This window comes from Ictidomys tridecemlineatus, chromosome 14 (assembly GCF_052094955.1).
Source record: "Ictidomys tridecemlineatus isolate mIctTri1 chromosome 14, mIctTri1.hap1, whole genome shotgun sequence".
NCBI lineage: Eukaryota > Metazoa > Chordata > Mammalia > Rodentia > Sciuridae > Ictidomys > Ictidomys tridecemlineatus.
Window position 1 is genome coordinate 16,033,257 of NC_135490.1, and position 27,860 is coordinate 16,061,116.

The 27,860-nt window shown below is 37.6% G+C and overlaps 1 protein-coding gene across 8 annotated transcripts in view; it reads left to right on the forward strand.

Annotated features, from left to right (window-relative positions):
* Psd3 (pleckstrin and Sec7 domain containing 3) overlaps window positions 1-27,860 on the forward strand; it is a 550,748-nt gene that overhangs the window by 473,915 nt on the left and 48,973 nt on the right. For all 8 annotated transcript variants that reach the window (XM_078030943.1, XM_078030944.1, XM_021729090.3 and 5 more), the window contains 2 exons: window positions 750-820; window positions 25,557-25,714. In XM_078030943.1, the coding sequence (XP_077887069.1) occupies window positions 750-820; window positions 25,557-25,714 (229 nt within the window). The remainder of the gene's footprint in view (window positions 1-749; window positions 821-25,556; window positions 25,715-27,860) is intronic.

The window sequence follows — 27,860 nt, forward strand, 5'->3', positions numbered from 1 at the left end:
TTAAAAAAAATTAGAAGGGACTGGGGCCGTGGCTCAGTGGTAGCACACTTGCCTGATATATGCGAGGCACTGGGGTTCGGTTCTCAGCACCACATACAAATAATTAATAAAAAAAAGATATATCAACAACTAAAAAATATTTTTAAAAATGGAAAAAAAAATGAAGGAAGCCTTTCAAGTTATTCCCAGTCCAATGAAAGACACTTAGACCAGAAAAGTGCTTTGCAGCAGAAATCTGCCCTGGTTGCCATAGGAGTGATAACAAAACTCAAATCTGATTGAGGGGGTATGGAAGAAATATGGGGGGGAGTGGCCCTCTCATAACCATGCCTTTTTCTCTTGGATCGATACCAATTGTCAATCTGTCTTTTTTGCTTTCTCAGTCTGAGTCACCTACACTGGAGGGCAGAGGGTTGAGACATGCTCCCTGGGTTCCTATTTTTAGTTTCTCCTATTCCCAGTTATGTGACCATAAGCAATTTACTTCTGTGTGCTCTGGCTTTTTTAAAAAAGAGATTCCTAGAACCTACTTGCAGGATTAATTAAATATTTTGAGGATTAAATAAGACAACACTTGGGAAACATTTTAGAATACTGCCTGATATACACTAAAGTTCAAGAAAATTTTAGTTCTCAACATTGTTTTGATAGCTCATTAACTGGGAACATGGAAACATAAGCACCAGGTTGATGTTTTATATTCTTCTGAAGTGTTGATTTCTTTCTAATAATTTTTTTTCTTTTTATAGCTCCAAGAGGAAAGCGAGGATGGAAAACCTTTTATGCTGTCCTGAAGGGAACAGTTCTTTACTTACAAAAGGTAAAAGTACAATGGATATAAAATAAAATCTACAAAACTTTATAAAATGATATTTAAACAAGGTACCCCCAAATTCTCACTGTGTACCAAAAAAGCCACATCAATCACCCATAAGACTATTTAACAGATGCTTAAATTCTGGGCAAGTTATGTGTAAATCATCTTTAGATACACATGAACAATGAGAGGAGTGGATGGGATTTGTTTTACTTCAGTAAGATCGGAACATAGGTTCGTAAGTTAGATCTCAAGTGATCTCTTCAGGAACAGACTTGCGGCAGCACCTGTCTGCATAGATATTTATACTCTAGATTAGTTACAGCCTTCATTTGTATATTGTTCTTTCATTATCTTGATTTTGACCCTACTAAAAGCTGAACATACACATTTCCACTGGATTCCTGAAATAGTTGTACTTTAACAGTGCAGATAGATTCCAAATTGCCTGAGTACATTTCCTGTGAGGATTCTTTCTTCTAGTCCCAAAGTCTGGATCTCCAGGATTCAGTTGATAGGTCCTGGCCCCTTCAGGGTTGTCCTTGGAGCTTCCATGTCCCTGGATCTGTGTGGGTGAAGATGGGAAAGTTGTGTGTTGGCTGGAAGGAGCACAGCTTCCCAAACTCCAGAAGGATTCTAGCATCCACTGAAGGGACAGCCACTGGATTAGGAATAACAGGAAGCAAGACAGTTGCAACATTCCCTTCAGTGGTGCCAATAGGAAAAGACATTTTTATTATGGTGAAAAAGAAAACACATAATATGAGAACTAATCTCTTAAGTTTTTAAATGTGCAACACAGTATTGTTAACCATGAGTCCAGTGCTGTACAGCAGACCTAGAAAACTTTCTCATCTTAGGTTTATACCCAGTTTCCTTCCCCTTCAATCCTTGGCAGCCACCATTCTACTTTTTTCTTCAAGTTTGGCTGTTTTAGCCTTCTTGGCCTTCTTGACTGGCTTATCTCATTCAGCACAATGTCTTCAAGGCTCATCCATGTTGTAGCAGGTGTCAGAATCTTTTTCCTTTTTAGTGCATAATATTACTTGATGTGTATATGCCATATTTTTCTGATGCATTCTTTCGTGTACATTTGAGTTATTCCCACCTTTTTGGTTCTTATGAATAATGCTGAATGAACATGGAGTACAAATATCTCTTCAAAATGCTAAATTTATCTATTTTGGGTAAATATCCAAATTGTTGAATGGTGTGTTCCTTTTCTCATACTATTTTACAAAGTCCCTGTACCAGCTACATCCAGAACACACAGGTTCCATTTTCCCCACATCCTCACCAACAGTTGTTATTTTTTGTTGTAAGAGCCATCCTAACAAGAATAAGGCGATATCTAGTTATAGTTTGGATTTGTTACTAGAAATGAAAATCCTCAAAAAAAAAGTATTTTTCCCACTCTGTATTCTCAACACCCAATACAGAATCCTTCTGTGAGCCCAGATTCTCTAGCAGATACCAGCTAATTCAACTCCACTCTTACGCTGTTGACATTGAAATAGCTTCAGATCCCACAGATTGAGGATCAGCCCCCCAAGAGTTCCCCCTCATTCAAATACCATTTGCAAATAGTAGATTGTCACCTACACTTCCAGTCAACAGCTATAAATCAGGAGTTCCCATGTCCACCTCAAGGTAGTTGGTCAGAGTTGCCCACAGAACTCAGGACACTACTTTACTTATATTTACTCACTTACTATAAAGGATATTACAAAGGATACAGATGAATAGCCAAATAGGAGAGATGCACAGGACAGGATATGGGAGGATGTGAAGATCTTCAAGTGCATCACATCCTAGGAATTTCCACCTGCCCAGCTGTCCAGAAGCTCTTCTGAACCCAGCTCTTGTTGGTTTTTATGGAATATTCATTTTCTAAGCACAGTTGATTGAATCACTGGTTTTTGGAGATCAATTCAACTTTTAGACCCTCCCAGTCAGCCTTCTCTAGTGAGGTTATGGGGTGAGGCTGTTATAAGTCCTGATTTGATCTTTGAGCCACCAGTCTGTATTCTAGGGGTCTCTAGGGGTCACCAGCCACCAGTCATCACATTAACACATAATTATCAAGCTAGAGATTCCAATAGTTTTAGGAGCTTTTGCCAGAAATCAAGTATAATGACCAAATAATAAATCATACTATCACATTTGCATCTTCCTAATAATTAGTACTATCTTTTCAATACCTATTGGTTGTTGGTATGTCTTTAGAGGTATGTCTGTTTAAGTCCTTTCCTTTTTCAAGCTGTCTTTTTTCGTGTATATGTTTTTGCTTTTTGTTGTTCTTCCTTTGCAATTAAATTATAGGTGTTCCTTCTATATTTTGAATTTGAATATTGACCACTTATTTAAATGTATTATAAATAATTTCTTCTATTTTTCAGGTTACCATTTCAGAAAGTTATTTTTTTTCCTTTGTCATGTTGAAGAGTTTTCATTTAATATAGTCCCACTTATCTGTGTTTGCTTTTGTTTTATTTTTGCCTATGTTTTGGGTAATCCAGAAATCATTACCAAGTTTAATCATTTAAATCATTACCAAGTTTTTCTCTGTTTCCTTCTAGAAATTTTATGGTTTCATGTCTTAAGTATTTACATCTTTAACCATTTTAGTTAATTTTTGTGTTTGTATAAGATAGAGAGGGCTCTGCTTTCATTATTTTGCATGTGGATAAACAGGCTTCCCAACATCATTTTTTAAAGGTGTTTTCCCCATTTTGTAGCGTTGGCCCTATATTAAAGGTTATTTGACCATTTACATGTGGGATTTTCCTGGCCTGTCTCCTCCAGTGGCCCATCTGTATGACAACACTGTACTGTTTTGATGTTGTAATTTTTATAATGTTTTGAAATCAGTAATGAAATCAGTCTTCTAATATTACTCTTTCTCTAGATTGTTTTGACTATTCAAGGTCCTTTGTGATGCTATGTAGAATTTGGGATTGTTTCTTCTATTTCTATTAGAAAATGTTATTGGACTATAGATATAAATTGCATGGAATCTATAGATTGCTTTGAATAGTGTGGAATTTTAATATTTAAGTCTTCTAATCCCCAAATATGGCACATCTTTCCATTTATCTTTTTCTTCTTTTATTCAGCAATGTTTTGAAGTTATCAGTGTGGAACTATTTTGTCTTCTTGATCAAATTTATTTCTAAATAAATTTCATACTTTCTGGCAGTATTATAAATTGGATTATTAATTTCCTTTTCAGACTTGTTTATTGTTTGAAATGCAACTGGTTGTTATACATTGATTTTGTATCACAAAACTTTGCTGATTTATTAGTTTTGATAGTTTTTTGTATAATCTTTAGGCATATACATGATTGTGGCTAAGATCATGTCAAACTACTCCTACTTTGTTGCATGTTTTAATCATGAAAGGATATTGAATTTTTCAAGGGCTTTCCCTTCATTTATTAAGATATTCATATGGTTTTTAATCTTTTTGTTGTTGTTAAGGTGATGCATCACTTTGATTCATTTTTGTATGTTGAACTATCCTTCCATTCTAAGAATAAATCCCTCTTTGGATTTTATGTATGGTCCTTTTAATATAAAGTTGAATTCAATTTGCTTATTTTGGTTAGGATTTTTGCATCTATGTTCATCAAGAATATTGGCCAGTAATTTTCTTCCTTCCTTTCTTTTCCCCCCGTCCCCCGTTTTTGGTATCAAGGTCATTCTGGCCTCAAAATCAGTTTGGAAGTGTTCCTTCTCTTCAGTTTCTGGAAGGGTTTCAGAAGGGCTGGCGTGAACTCTTTAGCTGTTTGGTAGAATTCAGTGGTGAAGCCATCTGGTCCTAGGCTTGACTTCCTTGGGAGATTTTCATTACTGATTCAGCCTCCTTACCAGTTATAGATCTGTTCAGGTTTTGTATTTCTTTAATCTTGGTAGGTTGTGTTGTTTCCAGTAATTTAACCATTTCTTTACATTACCCAATTTGTGAGTGTATAATTGTTCATAGCAGTTTTCTCCTATCCTTTGGTTTCTGTGGCACCAGTTCTAGTGTCTCTTGCTTTTATTTCTGAATTTGAGTGCTAACTCCTTTTTTCTTAGTCCAGCTGAGGTTTGTCAGTTTCATGGAAGCAACAAATTCCTAGTTTTATTTTTTTCTATCAATAGTAATTATTCATGGAGAGTTCATACTCCTGACATTTTGTTTGTTTCCTTTTTGTCTTTGGTTTTACTACACAATTTGAGTATTCCTATGTTTCACTGATTTTTTTTTTTCCTTTTGTAATGTTGCTTTTTGAGTCTTCTCATTTTCTTTTACCTTCCATGGATATTTCCTTTGTGGTTACTATGGGCTTACATAAAATAGATAATAGTTTTCATGTATTTTAAGAGAATACCAGGGTAATTTCAGTTGTGTACTAAAACTACACTTTTATTCCACTACACACACATACATACTTTTGTTACTCAGTTGTCACAGATGACATCATTTTATATTGAGTTCCATTTATGTATTTTTATAAGTATTTTATGTTTTCATTTTTCTGATTTCTATACCAAAATTAAGAGTGATTTGTATAACACTAGCATAGTATTAAAGTGTTATGTGCTTTTCTGTGTGTGTACCTTTACTGGTGAGCTTGATACTTTTGTGTTTGTTTAACATCCTTTTGTTTCAACTAGAAAAAAAACTCACTTGTTGCAAGGCAGTTCTCCTGATAATGTATTCCTTCAAGTTTTGTTTATCTGGGAAAACCTGATTTCATTTTTTAAGGATGCCTTTTGCCAAATACAATATTCTTGTGGCAGTTTTTTTCTTTGAGCAGTCAAAATATATCACTAGGATTCCTTCTGGCCTTGCACTGGTTTTGCTAAGAGATCCACTGACAGTCTCATGGGTTTGTAAGAAATCACTTTTGTTTTCTGCTTTCTTTGACTTTTCATAATTTGATCATAACAAGTTCTTCCTTCCTTTCTTTTCCCCCCGGTCTCCCGTTTCTTTGACTTTTCATTAAAAAAAAAAAAAAAAAAAAAAACCTTTTCAAAAAAGTTTCTTTTGACTTTTCATAATTTGATCATAACGAGTCTTGTTGAGATTTCTTACATTCATACTATTTAGATTTAATTGGGCTTATTGAATCTGGGTGCTTGTTTCCTTTCCAACATGTGAGATAATTTCTGTTCTTATTTCTTTTTAAAAAAATTAATTAATACTGGGAACACCTCCAGCCCTTTTTATTTTTTATTTTGGGAGAGGGTCTTGCTGAATTACTTAGATCCTAAGTTGTTGAGGCTGGTCTCAAACTTGGGATCCTCAGCCTCATAAGTCATTGGGACTACAGGCATGTACTACATACCTGGCTGTTTGTATTTCTTTAAAGGGCCTTTCTCCTTTTTTCTCTTTTTTTTAAAGTCCATAGTGCACACATTGTTCCACTTGGTAGTGTCTGTCCTGTTAGTTCCCTAAGCTTTCTTATTTCTTCTTCAGTATTTTTTTCTCTGTGTTTCTCTGACTAGAAAACTTCAAATGATCTCTTTTCAAAGTTTACTAATTTTTCTTACTTAACCAAGTCCACTGTTGAACCCCTCACCTAAATATTTCAATTTCACACATAAGCTTAGGCTTAAAATTTTGTTTGGTCCATTTTAATATTTGGTTCTTTGTAATATTTGTTTTGTTCTTTTGAATATGTAATATTCATACTCCCATTTTGTTCATTATATCTTTATGGTGGTTATTTTGTATTTCAGTTAATTCATACACCTTAATTTCTTTAGGGTTGATTTCTGGAGATTTATTTATTTTTTTTATGATATTTTACTGGAGATTTATTTTGTTCCCTTGGACCATGTTTCCCTGTTTCTTTGTGTCTCTGGTAACTTTTTTTTTTTTTTTTTGTATCTGCACATTTGAAGAAGCAACCAGCTCTCTCAGGTTAGGAGATTATTTGGTACATAGGAAGACTTTCATTACTCAGCCTGGCTAGAAATTCCATGAATCTTTCTTGGGAGATAGGCCTTCCTTCTCTGGACCTGTGCATTAATTTTCTCAAGTATAGAGGTTTGCCAGGTTCTTTTGTAGGAACTCATAATTTTTGCATCCTCTGTCTGCACAGCTGCAAGTTATCAAGTTCACCCTTGTTCTAAACAGCCATCAGGCATTCGATTTCATATCAGCTCAGCGTCAGTACGCTGAATCGGGCAAATCAGATGTCAGTCCTTCAGTCAGTCCTCTTAAAAAAAAACAGAATGCTAGGTACATGCTTCACTTTTCTCTGCCCCCACCCCCCAAGTAAGAAATCTGAAGTTGTGTATCTCCTCCCTATTGTGCCACAGCTGAACCATCTAGAGCAAGCTATATATCATTTTTATTTTATTCTCAGATCTGCCCCCAGGCATCCAGACTATGCTGATTTTTGTTAGTGATCTGAATGAGGTGAGACAGAAATGAGTTCCTCCATAGCCCTCTGAAAAGCTCGGATACTGGCTTCACACGCCTCTCCTCAAGTTGAGTGCCTTTCTCCCATTGCACCAAGCTGTGCTGGCTACAGCAAGCCGCCCACCACTTCCCTTTGTTCTTTTGAGTCCCTAGGCATCCACAGAATGCCAGTTCTGTCAGTGCTTGTTGTGAGCCAAGATCAACTCATTACTTGGGTAGCCCTCTGAAAAACCATAACACTAAAGGCATGCTCCACTTTTCCCTTTCTCCTGAGGGAGAAGGTGTGGACCAGGCCATTCTCTTCTGGTGCCGAGCTGTGCCAGCTGATGTGAGTAAAGTGAGATCGTTATTCTTACCTGTTTCAGTGTGTATTTCTCATTTTTGTGCTCTCCTGGACTACTGCAACCTCTTAACTGGATTCTGGCATATTCTTAATAGGTATTTTGGTCATATAGCATTGTTAAATCAGTATTTCTGTGGGAGTATGACAGCTGGGACTTCCTATTCTGCTCTCTTGATAACATCATTCCCAGGAAAAGATTTTCAAATCTATTTGGCCTCATGCCATAACATAGTTTTGGCATCTTGTTTTTTTCACTCTACACACTATAATAAATACTTTCTCATTAAATTTTTTCTAAAGCATTTTTTTGTGTGTCAATCTGGTATCTGGTGACTGTGAAATAATATATCAACACATTTTTATTTTCCCTTTCCAAGATTTACAAAATAATTCATTTTTAAGTTCTTTATATATTCTAGATATTAATCCTCTGTCAGGAGAGTAGCTAGCAGAGATTTTTCTCCCATTTTGTAGATTCTCTCTTCACATTCCTAATTGTTTCCTTTGGTGGGCAGAAGCTTTTTCCTTTGATGCCATCTTATGTATCAACTCCTAGCATTATTTCCAGAGCTTTCAGGGTCTGATTGAGAAAGCCATTGCCTGTGCCTATATTCTAGAGTGTGGACCTATGTTTTCTTCTAAAAGTTGCATAGTTTCTGATCTAATTCCTAGGTCTTTGATTCATTTTGAATTGATTTTTGTCAAGGGTGAGAGAGAATTGTTTTCACTAAATAGATTTGCCAAATTTAAACTTTTTTTTCCATTTTCAGACATACCTTTTTCAATTTTTCAGTTTAAATTTTGGCACATATGTATTTCTGCACATTATTTGTTTACTTCCTTAAGATAGTTTCCTGAGAGTCTCATGACTCTCATGAGCAGGGTAGGAACTGTTCACAGTGTTTCAGACATATTTCTAAATTACTTCTAGAAAGATTGTTCTAGCTTTCATTCCCTACAGCAGTTTGTGACAAGCTGTGTCTCATCACCATCTCTTTTCAACACTTTATCAGTATATGGACTTTTAGAGAAAAGGATCGTATTCATTTTGAGATTTTGTTTTTGGTACACAAACACATGTTTTTTTATAGTTTACACACTGCTATGGCTGCCTTTCACTGGGGAAAAGGACTCCCCTTTGATGAAAGCCCCATATGTCGGCACCCACACTTGTGCCACTGAGATAGTGAACTGCTATGGAAAGGAGACACAATTGTTGGAAAGAAATGTATTTGATGTGCTTTTATTTTAAACATTTTGAAAAGTTATAATAATGCCGTGTATAATAAGACTGAATTACTCTTTTGTAAAACCAGCCTTCCTTAGGAGTTCACTTAGATCCATCTGAACACTTGTTGACATTCAAAGATTATCCATGCTCTTTGGTGGCTACATATCTTGTATTGTCTTTATTTTTTTATGGAGTGAGCACAGCTTCTATTTATAAGTCCACTTCTGTGACCTCTACCAAACCAGCATGTGTATGAACACTGGGCACACTGGTCCTTTCAGTTAACGTTATCTCTGCAGGAACAACCCTTTTTGAAATTAAATTTCACATATCACAGCTGTTCCCTGCATAAATCCTGTTCTCTTGACTCACTTTTCCACTTTCTCTAGAATTTCTGTAAGGGCACAGCTGTCTTTGGCTAAACCACTTCTTTGAATACCTAGCCACTGGATTTCCACCCACTCTATCTCATGGTGGACCTGGGAAGAGGAAAATACTCTTGCACTCAACATTTAACAGAAATGATGCAAAGAGAGATGCAGTTTCCAAGTCATCAGCTTTTTCCTAGGTTATCGTCCTCTCAAAAGTACACTGGTATGAGTTTGAGTCATCCAGATGTTTGAAGAGAAGGGGGCTACAAACATTGGCATGGGGAAAACTTTGTAAATATTGAGGCTGTTTGGATTAGAACCCCCCAAAGATTTCTTCTGCAGATTTATGGTACCTTGGGAGTGTGGCAAATGTAAATTTGTGTTAACTGGGTGAAACTCCTTTTATAAAGAGAAGAGACTGGCAATAAGAACATTATGGGAGAATAGAAAGCTGGGCTTTGAGTTATCCAGTGGCCATTTCATTTGAATCAATAAGGACACATGACTGTCAAGTATCTTCTTAAGGCATACTAAAGATGTAAGTAAGCCTGCAAAATGGCAGCCACATTTTATAACAAATCTCTAATCTCTTTGTTGTTAATGCTTCTAAAAAGAGAGAAAAGCGGAAAAGAGTCTGGAAAAAAAATACAACAAATGCTTGAAATCTCAACTACCAGTGAACAAATATCTGTTCACAGAAACCTTGTATGAAAGCTAGGAACTAGAGAATCCATCATTGGAAGCTTAATTTTGGCAGGTCTGGGTCTTAATGTGGGTTTACTTACCTGATTTTTAAATTTTTTGTCTTCCTGATTTGAAAAGTTAAAAACCAGAAAGGCAGGTGACTATTGATTATGAATATCTATGGGCACTTTTATCTGAAAAGGCCTAGCACCATACAGCTAACAGGCTGCTATCCACTGCCGAGCAGACCTTTGCTTCAGAGTTACCTTTGGGATAGTGAGCTGCCCACAGAAACAACAGTAGCAGGTACCTATACCTCTTCCTCTTGGAATTACCCCCGGGTTTTGGAGTATATTAAAGGTTCAGTACTGGTGATGGATGTGTCCTATGGAAGGCTACCAATGTCCCATTGTCGGTTGCTCCTTAACCCTGCTGGAAGCCTAATCGGCTGGAACATGATGGCAGATGCTACGTAAAAAGTAAATGGCATGCTTGCAAGATGATTTGGGGTTTATACAGTATCTTTTCTTAGCTATTTAGAGTTTATCACATTTCAGATCGTGTCTAAAATTCTGGACTTCCAAAAATGACTAAGACATTGTTCCTACCTACAAAGAGCTCAGCAAATAAGGAGAAAAACAGGTAAATTGAGCATTCACTGAAACAATGGAACAAAATAATATAGCCGTAGAAAAATCTTAAGAGGGCCATCCAATTGTGCTTTCAAAGATCAGAGAATGCATCTCTGAGATGTGAACACATCTTGAACTGATGTTTAAGGATGAACAGGAGTTCCTAGTCAGACAAGACGCAAGAGAGCATTTTTGCCAGAGAGGAGGGAAATGCAGTTTTGGGAGATGTGACATGTCTGTAGAATGGCAAACAGCTTTTGACGTTGATGTTATAGGATGGATGGAGGTTAGCAAATAATGGAAAGATGATGAAAAGTTATGCTTCAAGTAAAAAATGTATCATAAAGATAAGAGATTATGTCACAATGTCATAAACTGTTCATTTTAAATAAGAAGCTGATTTTTCCCTGAAGGAATTTGAAGCCCAGTCTGAGGTCACTACTGCTCCCACTGACACCCGTGTACTCAAAGGGTTTAGATGGTGTTATCTTCCATGGTGGGCACCCTTCTCAGAGGACCTGCAGGGAAAAGCATGTGCCCAATGAGTGGTACATTGCTGTCCCCTCTGGACTCATAGAATGTCAGTATTAACACTCTTGGGGTTTAGGTCTAGTTGAGAGAAAAATAGACATACCTGTTTTCTGCTTCATTTCTTCAGCCAATTCTCTTCTATACGTGGACCCAACTTTTAGTGTTCAGCTTACCTTTTCTTTTTTTAATTTAAAGTATTACAAAAGCAGTACATGTTTAATACAAACCATACTTTGAACTTTGGTGGTTTCCAGGGCCAGTGACAGGCAGTATAATCCTCCTTCATAGTGCCAGGCAGCAGCAGTGACTTGCACCTTCCATTTTGCCACTCAGTAAGATACCGTTCTGTGCACTGTGCTGCCGAGCTGTGGTGTTCAGTTAACAGGTGGATTCAGTGTATTTTTTTTTTATTATTGTTGGTCGTTCAAAACATTACACAGTTCTTAATACATCATCTTTCACAGTTTGATTCAAGTGGGTTATGAACTCCCAACTTTACCCCGTATACAGATTGCTGTTTCACATCAGTTGATTCAGTGTATTTTTGACTCAGGACATTTTCAAATGCGTTTACTGGGACATAGCCCTGTCATAAATTAAGGAGCACATCTGTATTTTGAGTGAGGGGCAATGACAAAAGCTCCACCTTTTCCCCAGCCTAAGACTATTTTAATTCAGTTTGGTACTATGTCAGTCTACTATATGATGGGGGCTGAGGCAGGAGTAGGAATACAGAGATCATTGGACCTACTATCTGACCTTAAGGCTATCAATAGCTCACTTAGATTTTGCATCTATTCTCTCTTTTGCACACTGATATTACCCAAGTTCTTCAGCATCAAAGATTTCTGTCTGAAGCCTTCCAGTAGCTCTTCCCTCCTGAGTGTCTTCCCTTTTCTCCAGATGAGCAGGTACTCCATCACTGTACCCCCTTACTGTGTCTGCCAATGCACTGGATACTGTTGCCAGAGACAAAAGGAAGCAAGGCCTCTGCTTCCTTGATGAAGTAATCAAGTAGTTCTCCTAATGAGATCAAAAGGTAACTCCTCCTTTAAAGACCACATGACTGCAAGCCTAGACACCATGTGTGAGAACCCTCCCTCAGTGTGTCTAGCATCTGTTATCAATTTATCATCGATTATTTAAGCCTTTCATCAAGACTTCTCAGCTACAAAACAGCAAATAATGATTTTTACCCATACAAACAAACACAATTAGTATTTTCTCATTAAAAATAGAGTCATAGTAAGAAGTTTCACTTCTTCAGAATACAAACAAACCAAAAATAATTGTTAGAAGAAAGACGAAGTACGACTGAAATCATACTGGGGAAGAGCTCCAAATTCTCAGTCTCCATTCCCTCAAACTCCTTCCCTGCTCCTTCTCAACCAAAAAGGCGTTCCACAAAGGTATACAGCAGCCCATAGGAAATCAAAGATGGAAAGATGATGAAAAGTTATGCTTCAAGTAACAAATGTATCATAAAGATTAAAGAGATTATGTCACAATGTCATAAACTGTTCATTTTACATAAGAAGCTGTTTTTTCCCTGAAGGAATTTGAAGCCCAAATTCCAAAGAGTTACTATCTCAAGGCTCTCATGTCTATAAACCCCTCAGGCATTGTGCCAGTCTGTGTTGCTGCCTCCTGAAGGTATCCACACAGTACAGCAGCCTCCCACTCCTAACATGAGAACTTTGTTAGGCTGGGGGTCTCTCCTCAGCTTCCTCAAATCCACCTAGGAAAAGGTGTCTCTTGGACTATGTACAGAAAGGGTAGGACTTTGGAAGTAGACATATCTTCTTGTCAGACTCTGTGATTGCCATTTAACCAATTTCTGATTTGGAACCTCAACTCATTTATCTGTAAAATCAGGGAAAATTATGTTGTGATTGATAATAACATTTAAATATATGAAAATGCATAAGGAGGTTAATAGTAAATATTGCGCATACTGGAGATGTGGAGGAGGCTTGCTTGGCATGCACAAAGCCCCGGGTGCAATCCCCAGCACCACAAAGAATAAAAATAAATCAATGATGACATTGTAAACACTTGTTCCCTTCCTGAGGACTCTTATGAGAAGTGGGAGTGATTGCCCTTTTCTTCCCTTCCTAATTCTTGCCAATCTCATTTTTTCCCACTAGACTTTTTTCCTCATGTTCACAATGCTTCAGCAGTCCGAGTATGAAATGATTAGGAGTTGGTCAGACCAACCATGTCAGCCCTCTGGATGCATAACCCTTTCTTCCCTGCTAGCTTTATTAAAGGATAATTAATTCCTTCTACCTCTTCTTTCCACTTAGATCAGAAACATGCCTGCATAAACACCCCCTTGGGACTAGCACAGGGACTAATAGGCCAAACCAGGGCTTCATGTCCTGGAGTTGGTGACGCAGCAGAAAGAGTAGTCAGAGACTGTTGGGACCTTTGTTCCTCATTCTCACCAACATCAGTCATACATATAACAATCATTCTTCAAACTGACCTCCAGGTAGAAGAATTTCACCAGATATCCAACATAGTTCCTTTCCTTGGCCCTCCCACTACCCCTAACCCTAGAGATTTAGATACTCCCTGCCTTGAATCCTCTCTTAGAAGAGAATAGGCTGCACAACTATACACCCATTCCACATGGCAGGAAACATGAAGCACAAGCTCCTCATGTATCCTTGCAGAATGTTGCTTTATATCTTATATCTAAAAATAAATAAATAAATCATGCCCATATCAGCATCACACATGACAAATATAGGAAATGCTTTGGCAGATTTCCCTAGCCAGCTTGCTTCAGTGGTCATCCAGCCAGAAATAAGACTGGCTTGTAAGATCGTACACAGATTTAGGGTACTTTATGCATTTGAACTTCACAACTTCATAAGTAGACACTAGTCCCATTTTTTAGACTGAGAAGTTAAGACTCAACCTACTCACATTCTAAAGGTGTTAGTAACCAAGCCTTGTGCTTTTTCCATCAGACTGTTCTTGATTAAACACTAAAGCTGTAGTGTGTAACCCTTGATTAAACACTAAAGCTGTAGTGTGTAACCCTTCTAATTACTACAAGTGGGGGGAGAGATCCCTAACTTGTCTTCAACCAGATTCAGCTAACTCTTGGCTCATACAAGACAAGCATCATCCTTGCTTTAGTAAGGTCTGATGGGTAACCTCCTCCTCTCATTGTGCTCCCCTGACCTCAGCCACTATTTATTTGATATGAGACTGTCTCTCATAATGTTCTTAACAGTAAGTAAACTTTGAGGTTTTCTGGCATAGCCTTGTCAGGTATTCTTCCTGTCATTACCAGAAATCATGAAATACCATGGAAATATCAACACCGCAACCATTTCATATTGCTCAGATTAACAGCTATTAAGTGATTCAAGTATCCATTATCAGCTGAACTTTGGCCAACAAACTACTATTCTGATATAGAAGGTCATAATGTAAGTTAGGAAGCAGATCAATAATGAATGCGTCTATAAGATTAGGATTCTGCCAGTTTTCTTAGAATGTTACACACTAGAGATATGATTGTGAGCAAGATATAGTTCCCAAAGTGGAGTTGTTGTTTCAACTAAGAAGATAAATGAAAAGACCAGGTGAATGCAATTTGATAAATGCCACTAAGAGGGTAATGTATTGTGGAAGTACACATAGAGGACACTGTACTGAGAAATAAGAAAAGAAGGAAGATTGTGGAAGAATTCGCAAAGTAAGGGATCTATATCTAAGCCCCCACTTTTAAATACAAGTAGAAGTTAATCTTATAAGGGGATTCAGACAGGTGGGAAGCCACAGCTTATTTGGGAACAGGTAGTCTCAGTGATATATAAAGGTACTAAAGGCAGATTCTGAAAAGCCTAGAGAACCATATTAATCATATAGCTCAGAGAGGTCAAAGCTACAAGAGTGTTTCAATGGGGTGTGACATGATCATATCAATAGTTTAGAAAGATCATTCTGACTGGAGAATAGGAAACAAATTAGAAGCAGATTGGACCAGAGACACACGGACCAGATTGGCTTGAACTGGGACAGGATAACTGGGAGGGAGAAGCAGAGACTTACTGGAACGTTCTAGCTGCTGTGTTGAATTCAGCATTGAGGAGTGAAAGAGGGATATGTCCAATAACAAATTAGGCATATTTAGATTTAGACTCAAGGAGAGAGCCTAGAAATGCCCATCCAGAGAATTGTCCACAAATAGTTGATAATTTGAGCCATGGGAGGAAATGATATTGTTCAGAGATTTTTGTAGAGTGTGGAGAACATGGAGGAGAGAACCAGTAGCACAGAGACTTTGTATGTGAGACTCTGAAGGAGCCTGAGCAATGTGGCCGCAAAGCTAAGAAAACTTTATTATAAAGCAAGTGGTGCCACAAACAGCAAGAGATGTTGGAAAAGCTCCATTTCGTAGAAATGGAATTGTAAAGTGCTGCATGAATTCAGCAACCAGAAAATTATTAAGGCCATTTCAGTGGGGTGGTGGGTGTGGAAGCCAGATGGGAGAGAAGGTTGAGGACACTGAAGCAGGGAGTGTGTAGACACCTGAAACACCATTTATGGTTTCCTCTTAGCTCTTCCTGCCACCCCCCGCCCCTCTTCTGATGCCTCTCCTTCCTGAGACTTTTGCAAATAGCAGATCCCCAGTGCCTGTCTTGTTTCTACTGAATCTCTTTTCTTTCCTATGATTGATTTTTCTCTCAAGTAAAATAAGTCCTTGTCTTTTTCCTTTTCCCCTAGAGGGTTCCTGACATTACCCCAAGCCCTTGTTTTGCTTCTGCAGGTTACACACAATCTTCCTCATCACCATTCACCTCATTTCCTTTCAGGCCCCCTGACTTAATGTTGCAGAATCACATTTGCCTCTTTAACTTTCAAGCAAAAAGTAAATCCACAGATTATCAGGATAGTAATGTCAGAACCACTTAAGAATGCCATATTGGGAGCAGTGCAAGAAATAAGCATAGTGTTTACTCCCTGCAGAGCTGGGATGACAGGGTAGCTGAGAAGACTGTTCATGCAGTGAGAAGCTAATGAGCTCTTAAAAATCCCCTCATGAAAAAGCATGTGGTAACATGATGGGTGAACCAAGAGTGCAGGTGAGCATTGGAAAAAACACAGAGTAAATGGAATTTCCAATTTCTGAAACTCTGTAGAGCCCATGAGATATAACACCAGTCTAGGGACAAGTTTAAATATGTGCCCACCCAGAACCATTCCAGAGTCCAGGTATCAGAAATGATCAGTCACCAAAGGTCATCTGTGATAGAATGATTTTGTCCAACTCACACAGTTAAGAACACACTCCTGTTCTTGTTTCTCCTAGTTCTTGCTATGCCCCTGAACCCAGGCAGCTCATGTCTAAGGAATGTATACCTTTCTGCTAATTAAGTATTACTGTTGTAATATATTCATGGCAGAGGAATCTATTATTTTAACAGCACAGTGCATATATTCTTTAAAAATTAGGAATTGCTATGAATTAATGATAAAGATGATTCAATTCTTATGGATGCTAATGATCCATCATTGTTGACATTTAGATATTAGCTTCAGACCCATTCTGCTAACAATGAGTCATCTGCTAGCCCAGTGCTTAGATAAGCCTTTGCTGTCACACAGCTCCAGGAGCTCTGCTTTGGTTTCTGTCAGGGGCTTTATGTCTGTCCTTGTCAGCCTTGGAAGTATCTTTGTGAGGTTTATGATGGTATTCTTGTCACAGGACTGGTTGTGACAAAACTTAACTACCCTAAACAGAAACTGTCAAGTGATTGATGAAGTGGTTAAGAGTGACAGGCCCAGGCGGCTGGTGAAATGCTTTGAGTTGGGCTATTGATTATTGTATTCACCAGACCAGGCTCTTGAGAAACTTTAATGACTTTTATCTTTAGGCTCCAAAACACAATTGTTAAATTGCAAATGTATTTGCCTCTATCATGTCTTTAAAAAATGAAATTAGTTCATTATCAAAAAAAAAATGAAACTAGCTATCACACTATACCCAGGAGCTCTCTGTCCTTGATGCAAAATCTTCTCTTCATTCCTTGGATCACTGAAAGAGAGATTTGATCTAGCTGCCTATAAGATTTTTTTTAAAGTTCAATTGGAAAGGGAGGTTTTTGTTGTTGTTTTGTTGTTTTTGCAATATTTGAAGTGTAGGTGAGCCTGGGCCAAGCAGAAAGAAACCACAGAAGTTTCCAGACCTCCCAGACATGATGACAGCAGCCAGTTTGAGACTAGTATGCCACCTTCCATACTGCCTAAGGCAGGCCAGTCACGGGTGGGGTCCCCTCTAGCTCTTCTTGCTTTCCTGTGTGTTCCGGGCCTTTTCTTTGAAAGCAATATTTGGACTGTCATCATTCTCATAAATGCTTGGAAGAACAAATTGTGAAGTAGGCATTGAAGCCTGGAAGAATGAGGATCACACCCAAGTTTCTTTTAGTTGTAATTTAGATGAATGGCCCAGACCTGCATGGAGGTTTGACCATTATGAAAGGGTATTTAAGGTGTATTTATAATGTTTTTAAAACTTTAAGTTCATAGAAACACACTGCAAGTGGAGAGATGCAGGCAGTGCTCTGGTGGACTGTTTAAAAAACATGATTCTAGTTTGGATGCCCAGCAAACAGAAACCAGTTTGTTTCTAAGAAATTTTTTAGCCCTCCAGAGAAGCTGATGCAGAGGTTTTAGCCTCTTCAGGGCCAGCCAGGCGTGGCCTCTCGTGTGCCATGGGGGTCTGCCCCTGCTTCCCTCTCCTCCTTGTCCCACCAGCCCTTCTTCCCCTCCCTTCTTTCCTTTCAATGAATACAGTCCCCACATGGATCTTGTGAATGTGTCAAGGGCCAACTAGGAATAAAGCCCGAGCTTGGCCCTCCCCAGGCTCCGCCTCAGGGAAGGGAGTGAGAGGTGAACAGACACCACAGCCTGGTCAGGGTAGTGCAAGGGCAGCCTTGAACAGGTTGCCAGCGAGGCCTGCCCTGAGTGGAAAGCAGGAGGAGCCTCCCACCAATCACAATTCTGCTCGTTGTATTAATTAGACCAGTGGAAGAAACATGGATGAGTAAGTGCTCAGACCTTTTTGGGGCTTAAAAATGTTTAAGACAACTTCATCTTTATATATTGTATTGAAGCATGTTGTAATCATTTTTAGCAAGGAGTGTGGATGGTTATCTGCCCTAAGTGCCTTTCCATGCCTCTGCATGGTCATTAAACAGATACTTCCCAACTTCCTGGTCCATGTGTCAGGTTTGCCCTGGAGAGTTTGCTGTGCCTCACAGAAGCTTGAGACCTAATGAGTGATCACTTCAAGGCCCACCAGGACTGTTAGTGTCCCTGTCAGTGGACTAAGGAGGCCTTCAGTGCTGACAGATATGGAAGTCCTGCTGCAACCAGGTTGCCACCTCCTTGGAGTGCATAAAGAGGGTGTCCCTGCTGACCCAGTAGATCAGTGTGAAACTTGTGACTCCACCGACTCTGCTCATTCTCTCTCATTCCTTCCTACATCAATGCAGGGCATGTTATTCTGATTATAGTATTATTTATGAGAAAATTGGATTAAAGGGATCTCCAGGCCCCTTTAAAATCTGTGATTTAGTGATTTTCAAGTGTGTTGTTGAGTGATGGACCAAAACATGCTTCCACTGGACTTGCTGTTGGTCTTGGCTTCCAAATTTGTAAGAACAGCATTTTTCTCTTTTCTGTAGTAAAAAATAGGATATTGCCGAGTTATTTTTAGGAAGGTAACCAGTAATGCTAGAGTTTTTTAAAAAATATAGTCATCAAATTATGAAAAACACTATTAATGCCACTTTTTTGTTTTTAAAATTTTTTTATTTATTGTTTTTATCCATGACAGTGGACTGTGTTTTGACATATTATGCATACATGGAATAAAACTTCCCATTCTTGTGGCTGTGCGTGATGTGGAGTTATACTAGTCATGTATTCATAGATGTTAATGCCACTTCTAAAATCAGGAAATGGTAGACAATTTAGGATGCATTTTTACTTCAGTTACTGGTATTTTTATTGGTACCTCATAGCTTCAAGCAAGAATATATTATCAATTTTTCTTTATTCTCTCAGTGGAAATCAAGACTATTTTGACTTTTTAAAAATTTGTTTTTAATTGCATATAGCATATTAACCTACACAATAAGGCATAAAGTAAATAAAACCAAAATCTCAGTATGTTTTTAACTGATGGTGTTTTTAACTGATAAATTTTGATTGAAATTTGGTCACTTTCCAATCGGACTTTATATTTACCTGAGAGTACAGATTCGGACTTGATGCCAATTTGTGTATATGTAGATGATTTTTGTGTTAGAGTGTTATGAGTCAGCTTTACAAGAGACTTAATTAACAAACATCTTAGGGGGAAAAAAGCTTTTCATTTCATGCTTTAAATGAATTTAAAATAAATAGCATTGTGAAATCACATTCTTAGTGCCTGTTAGGACAGCGGCCTGCTCTGATGAATCATACTAGATAAAAAGATGCAGATTGCGGGGAACACAAGAGTAACATGTTTGAGTGTCATTTTCACCCTCTATTTGTTTGAGAAAATGAATGGTAATTAGATATCACAGAGCATTTTGTTTTCTTTAGCAAATTTCTTGATTGGATTTATCTTGCTGTCTATTTCACATTTAGTTTGCACAGCAAATAGTCTTAGATTTGAAATGGTTTGATTACAATAATTTATTCTTGTTTCTTCCTTCCCAAACTTATCATTAAAATCCACCCTCTAGTTTAAATAGTGAAAAATAAAGGTGTCAGAATAAACTTCAGGAATGAAGTTATTTCTTTTTATCCCAGTGTCAACCCTAATATGTCCACTCTGCCCTGGGTTTTGCTCATTCTTTTGTGGTCTTGGAGATTCAGTTTCTAGGAGGAATTTAGAATGCTGAATATATTTTAAGGTTTATATTTTGCCTTATTAAAAAGTATATAAATTGGTTTTACTATTAACTAAAAAAGTAGAAGCTTATTAGACTTAAAATTCCTTGACTTCAGTTTAGTTCTAATTAAATGTACCCTGTCTTCTATTCTGCCCCATGGAGTGTTTTCCTTCGTATATAAGGTATACTGCATCTTAGAGTTTAGGAAGCTGCCTTGGAATAGAATCTTCTTCAGAAACAGTGATACTAATCTCTAAAGGTTTATTAGTCAGCTTTTCATTATTGTAACAAAAATACCTGAGACAAGCTACTTTACAGAGAAAGGAGGTACAGGTTTACAGTTCTAGAGCTACAAGGTCCAAATAGCATGGCACAAGCTTTGGTAAAGACCCTCTTAGCTGTACCACATAATGGCCACAATACATATGCATCTCTATACCTATGTGATCTCTCTCCCTCTCCTTATAAGTCATGGGGTCTCCACCCTGTTGATCTACTCTAATCAGTTTCCAAAGGCCCCATATCTAAACCCTATAGTTAGATTATGTTTCCACCCTCTTAGTATCATTAACATAAAACTCTGGGTATTAAGCTCCTGCACAATTATGGGGAGCAAACCATATTCAAACCACAGCAAAAAGGGACTAATATTATTTTCTTGTACTTAGGTCCATAATAAATATAGCATTTTATAAAATTTGCAGTTTTAGAGCAGTCTAAGAATGTCATCCTTTAAGCTTGATTTTAAATGAAAATAGCAAAGAGAATATGCTCCAAGAATATTCATAGTGAATGGTTCCAAAGTGCTAAGGAAGGTCTAGGTCACTCAGTATTAATAGGTACCAGTTGGTCTTGTGTTTCTTATTATCCACTGTGTTTTGATAAACATGTAAGAAGGAGATGAGACTGTAGAAGTAGTTGTGAACATCCCGAGGAGAACATGTGAATAGCAGACTGAAGAGGAAAGAGCAAAGTAATGAGAGGGAGGAGAGAAGCCAGGTGAATTTTATAATGATAAGCCAAGGCAGATTTGACTTCTTAGGGTGCCACCAGATGAAACCAGAAAGGAGTCAATTGAATTTTACAATAGAGGTTATTGCTGACCTTTGTCAGAGCAGTTTTACTAAAGCGTAGAGGTGGACTCCAGAATAAACTGGAAACCAGTGTATAAAAACAGTATGAACTGTGACGCCAGGTGAAAAGGATGAGAGAGGAGTAGCAACCAGCAAAGAAAGCAGTAGTGGGGGAGGTGGGCTCTCCTCAAGATAATAAAGAAATTATGTGTATTTATAGACTGCAGGAAGAAACCAGTAGATAAAGAATGGTTAAAAGTATAGAAGAACAATAATAGGCAATGAAACAGGATCCTAGGAAAGCTTACTGGAGATTGAACTGAGAGCAAAAGGTTCTTCTGTTATTGGAGAAGAGAAGATAAATAAGGTCAAATACAGGTATCTTTACAGTATACAGGCACAGCACAAAGTTTGATATTTACATATTTTTTTCAGTCATGGTAGCACATGCCTGTAATCCCAGCTATTGGGAGACTGAGACTGTAGAATCACAAGTTCAAGACTAGCTTCAGCAACTTAGCTTGCTGTCTCAATTGTATTAGTTCAGTGATAGAGCTAGATCCAGTGCTTGTGCAGCTTAGTGGCAGAGCACCTTTCTAGCATGTGAGAGACTCTGGGCTCAATCCCCAGCACCACATACAACAAAAGAAAATACAAGGTGAAATGATATGCTACTAAAAAACATTATTCTTAATAATTACATTAGCATTTTTTGAGAACATATTTATGCTCTGAACATAATTAATTCAGAAAACAGTATCGTTTAATACAACTCTGTTTCTAAAGGTATTATCACTACTTCTTAATAAAAGGACACTGGAGCTTAACGAGTTAAACCTGGCACAGAGAAATTTAGAACAAGATCTTTGAACATAGTGGTTTTAACTCCAGATACTCGAGCTCTTAACCACACTCGTGGTGAATTAGGGTGTTGTGGAAATCGGAGAGATGATCATGGATGCGTAGAAGAATTACCAGTTGACACTGAGTGCAGCGCAAGCTGGAACCCCACGTGTTGCTAGGAAGTCTGCACAGTTGTTCATTATCTCTCCCAGCAGTTCACATAGGAGCGGTCACATAGGGGAGAATCAGGGTGGAGTTTTCCAGGTTTAGACTGGATAGATGAGAAAATTAAGGCCTGTCCTAGCCGAAATTCCTGAATTCTAAGTATAAATGGAAGACTCTGAGATTCCAAACAGAAAAGGAAGGGATAAGAAAGGGAAAATAAGAATCAGAGCAGCATTGGCCTTCTGTAAAATTGGAAGCTAGATGAAATAGAATAGCATCTCCAGACTATATGTGACATGAGTAGCAAGGATTGCAAGCACAAGTTCCATACGCAATTCTGTACCTGTCAGAGATAATGAAAGATTTGAGAAGATTGAAGAGCACATTACCCACCTGAAGCAAATACTTGAGAGAAGAGAAAATAATAAGGGATTAGAATGGAGATGTCAGAATGGAAAAAAGAAAGCAAACAGATGAGCAGGAAACATGGACACAATTAAATCTAGAAGAATAAAGGAATAGGAGAGACAGGGAATGTGTAATGTAAGTACAAAATAAGTCTTTTGAAACAAAGTGCATAATACAAGATAATTTTAGTAAGACTGCAGAACAAATGTACTAAACAGCTTTGGCAAACTTTAGGATTAATGAGGAAGAGGGAGATGGGTCGAAAATGTCTTTCAAAATCTATTTAGAAATGTGCAAGGAATAAAGAAATAGAGCATTTTTTTGGGAGAGATTCTTATAAGTTTTCATCATATAAGATTAAGCACTGAACAGGATGAAGAATATTTTAAAATGATAACACATAGTTATGAGGAAAGTAATAATTATAAACCCAAATGCACCAAACAGAATAGTAACTAAAGTGTAAAACAAGTGCTGTTCAAAACACAAGGAGAACTTGATGGGGGCAGAAAAGACGGTAGAATGAGATGGACATCATTACCCTAAGTACACGTATGAAAACACAAATGGTGTGACTCTGTGTATAACCAGAGACATGAAAAATTATGCTCTAATTGTGTAATGTGAATTGAATTGCTTTCTGCTGTCATATAACAAATTAGAATGCATAAAATTTTTAGAAAAGAGACAAGGAGAACTTGAAATCCACAGTAGACATATCAGTATACTTGTATCAAGGGGTGAACTGGCAAAAAAAAAAAATGCAAGGACATAGTAGAATTGAGTCAGTAAAGTTGAATATAAACATTCATCCCTCAAATAATAAGCTTTTAGCATACCCATGGAACGTTAAGAAAAAGTTAACATGTAGAGACCTGTAATAAATTTGGGGGAAATATACCTTTTATAGATCACATTCTCTGGTCACAAGCCCATAAACTCTATAATGGTAAATAACTAAAATTTTAAGTGCCTTAAATGTGAGAACCACATTTCTTGATACTATTAAGATTAAAGGAGAGATTTAAAAAGTTAAAACTACAGACTATCTAGAAAGCAATAAAAAACTGCTTTTTATTTCCAAACCATTACACACTATGACTCATACTCGAAGAAAAAACATAACCTTAAATTCTTTCTTAAAGAAATATGAAGAACAAAGGAGCTAAATAATCATCTTAAGAAAGTCAGACAACAGCAACTAAAAAGTAGAGAAGAGGAATTAAGATAAAAGCCCAGTTCATTGACCGAGAATAGCACAAAGGGCACACATACATTTTTAGGTTACTTGCTCTGCAAACTGAAATATCAGCTGTTAGCAGATCAGCACGTGTGGAAATGGAGGCAGCATACTAATTCTCTGAAGGTCACTTTGACCCTGGTCCGTTTCTTCCCTTCCCATTATTTATCTGCCTCAGATTCCTGTCTAGAAAGGAAGTGGTCACATTGGGCAGTGGACCAGACAGGCAGGGGCAGGGTTTTTTTTCATGGCGTCATCCTGAGACTGGAGCAGATTTTGTAATCATGCACCTCGTCTTCAAACTCCAGCTCTAATAAAAATTCCCCTGGAAGAAGAGTCATGGGTCTTGGGAATGCTAAATCACTAGGGCAGGGGGGTTAAGGGGCAGGGATCCCTTTTTAAAAGAACAAGAAAGACTTCAAATCATAACTAGATCGTAATTGTGTGAATTAGCAACAATTATGTAAGAACAGAGAACATGTAAACCTCCTGTACTTATTATTGTATTTTCCTTTTCTCATTTATCTTATCTTTCTAGAAGACTGGCAGTGTCAACAGCAGTTTGCAACTTCTGAGCATAACAAAATAAGACTTGTGGGAATCCCAATGTGGAAACATTGTCATGTAGTGTTATAAGTTTGGGTAATCTTTATTTTGCTACTGGTATTTGCTTTGTATTTTAATCGGAAAACCTTTGCCTTCCAGGACTGCCTCTGATACTGATCATTAATGTAATAAAAATAAAACTTCAGTTTGAATTAGCAACCTTAGTACATTTGAATTGCTTGATTTGTGTATGATATAAAGATCATGACATATAGAGAGATTTTAATTGTTTTTCTGAAATTTGGGAAACCAGTAAGAGAATAAATCTTCCCTTAGGCTTTTCCTATGAATTAAAGGGGGGTCATGAGTGTGTGAGTGTGTTTTCTTTATAGGAGAAATACAAGTATATTCAACATTTTTTATAAGATATGGGAGGAGGGGCCTTGAACTCTGGATGTCAGTCTCCTGTAACAATTCATAGCATATGCAATATATAGGTGGTAACAAACTTGTTTTAAATTCTACTAATTGGAGTTTTTTATTGATTTTTATTATTTTTTGTAAATACACAACAGTGGAGTGCATTACAATTCTTATTACACATAGAGAGCACAATTTTTGGAGTTTTCTGTTGTTGATATTTTTAAGGGATTCCATGCTGACCCTTTTTAAATTCTACGAATTATGCATTTGATGTCCAGAAATAAAATTGCATTTGTGTATGTCACCTGCCTTCTTATGTAATGTTGACTTTTCAGAAAAAAAAAAAAGTATGGCAATTGAGCTAAGCTTTCTCTTGTTTATTAAATTGATTTTTTACTTTGAACAGAAGAGCTGGATCATGTCATTTTTATTTTACTTACTTTTCATTTTTCTTCTGGTAATATTAAGCTCCAGAAAAGAAAGCAGCAGGAAAATGTAGTGTCTTTTAGAGCAAAGAACACAGTGGCTATGTTTCCACTTTCCTTTATAATTGTGTTGATGGATTTCTTCCCACTTTTGCATTTATCCATCTAAACTCAAAACCAGTTCACAGTAACTATCAAATCTAGCCTCATTTCACATGACTTTAAAATGCAGATGATAGATAGCCCTTCCTTACTTCTCTGCCTCAATTATCATATTTCAGAATTTTTTTTTTAATGCCTCTTAGGTACTCATTGGTAGCAAATGTTTGGTACATTGTAAAACCCTTTGCCTTTTTATGAAGTTGCAAATTCTTACTCATCGTTCATTTCACTTCTTTTCATGCACTTTTATGGACTTTAAAATTTTTTACCATTAGGTTTTAAAAAGAGAATCTCATCTCACACTCTTGTCTTTGCTTTCTCTGTGCCTATCTGTAGGATGAATATAAGCCAGAAAAGGCCTTGTCTGAGGAGGACTTGAAAAATGCCGTGAGTGTGCACCACGCCCTGGCATCCAAGGCCACCGACTACGAGAAGAAGCCCAACGTCTTTAAGCTAAAAACTGCCGACTGGAGGGTCTTGCTGTTTCAAACTCAGTATGTGTTGTTGGTTTGGTTCTTACTTGGTTTGGGGTTTGGTTTGGTTTGGTTTGGTTTAGGTTTGGGTTTTTTTAGGGTACCAGGGATTGAACTCAGGGGCACTCAACCACTGAGCCACATCCCTAACCCTGTTTTGTATTTTATTTAGAGATAGGTTCTCACTGAGCTGCTTAGCACCTCACCATTGCTAAGGCTGGTTTGCACTTGACATCCTCCTACCTCATCCTCCCAAGCCACCGGGATTACAGGCATGAGCCACCACACCTGACTTCGTTTTGGTTTTCAGTTTGCTTACCACTGCTTTATGCTAAGGAATAGAATCAGGTTCTGTGAGAGAAATTTGTTGAGTTGTAGTCAAATGTCATGAACTAGTTTCGTTAGGGAAGACAGCTGCCTAAGAAAATTAACACAAAAACATAGAACCCTGAGTTCTAGTTTTTTGTGCACTATAAAGTAGCCCTGTGTCTTTTAGTAAGCTCTTTGCCCTCTCTAGAGCTCAGTGTCCTCATTAATAAGATGTGAGAGTTTTAGTAGACAAAGTTCTCTGATAACATGGATAATCATGTTTGTCTCAGTGGATCCTGGTGGGGATTCGATAAGTGTATTAAGTGCATCCCAGATTGCCTGGTGTGGAGAAACTGCTCTATAAGCGAACATCTTGATCCTGTTCCCTTGTTTCGTTTTCCTTCGGAATGCAAATCATATTTGTGCATAAGGAAATGAGAGGGCCAGTGACAGACTTGAGATTAGTAGCAGAGCATTCCACTTGAAGAATCCTGGACTTGTGAAGTGAGGAACTTTGGGTTTTCAGAATGGAGCTTCTAGAGCAGGACAGGGTTAATGATTCGTGGATTGAGCCTAACTTTAGAATCACCTTCAACATCATATTATCAGCTTACCCAAACTAAATTCAAGTTTGACATCAAGATAGTACAAGTATCTATCTCTGTGCCTGATCAAGGCAAGGTAAGATCAGAAAAAAAGAGAAATGAGAGCAAGAGCTAGACCTCTGGAGGCTTATGGTCATTGAACTTGTGAAGGAGTAAAATTGCTGACATGAGGTTCTGTGTGAAAACAAGTGACACAGGGTTTTTGAATTTGGGACTAGGATATTCTACAAAGGGACTCATAACCAAATGTGTAATAACAGCTATTAGGTGGAAAGGATATTTTAAATTCTTCTGTTCTCTAGTATTTTTTATATCTGATACTTAAGGAGATCTAGTTACTCAGGTAGAACCCATGCAAAAAATCGTCAGTTGGAGAGAGTCAACTAGAAACACACATTGGCTGTACTGAGGAATTAATATATAGCACAGTCTCAGGTTAGTGGGGTTCTTTTGGAGTAGTCAGTAAAGGAAGTGATTAAATGATTATTTCACCTTTTTGTTGGACATATGCATGGCAGATAATCTTTTCTGTTTCGTGACCATTTCTTTCCCTCATTTATGAAGTCACAGATATTAAGTGTTGTCAGTGAGGGGCTTTCTGGATATAGTGGCATGTGAATTAAAAATATGATATCAAATGATTTCCACCTCCTCGGACATTTTTTAGCATTTTTAAGCTCCACTTTATCTACCATAATTTCTCCCGTTTTGAACGTATGTTTTAACAATTTTTACTAAATGTACAGAATGGTGCAGCTGGCCCCACGGTCCAGTTTTACAACATTCCTTCATTCCAGAGCAGTGCCCTATTTTGTAGTCACCCTGCATTCACATCTCCAGCCCCAGACATCCGATAATTCTACTTTTTGTCTCTGTACTATTGTTTCCTGGACTACTCATGTAAATGGAATCATACAACTTGTGATCTTTTATTTCTGCCTTCTTTCACTTCATGTTTTGGGGGTTCATCCATGCTGTGTATAACATGAATCAGTATTTCACCCTTTTGGTGAATACTGTTTATATAGATTTATCTCTCTTTGTTTTATCCACTCACTAGTTGATGGACACTTGGATTTGTTTCCCTTTTTGATTCTTGGGAATAAGGAAGTCATGAAAATTGGTATTCTAATCTTTGTGTAGCTTTATGTTTTATTTATCTTGGGTACCAACAAAGTAGTGGAATTGCTGTGGTGTATGATAAATTTATAGTTAACTTTTGAAGAAACTACCAAACTTTTCCAAAGTGAGTA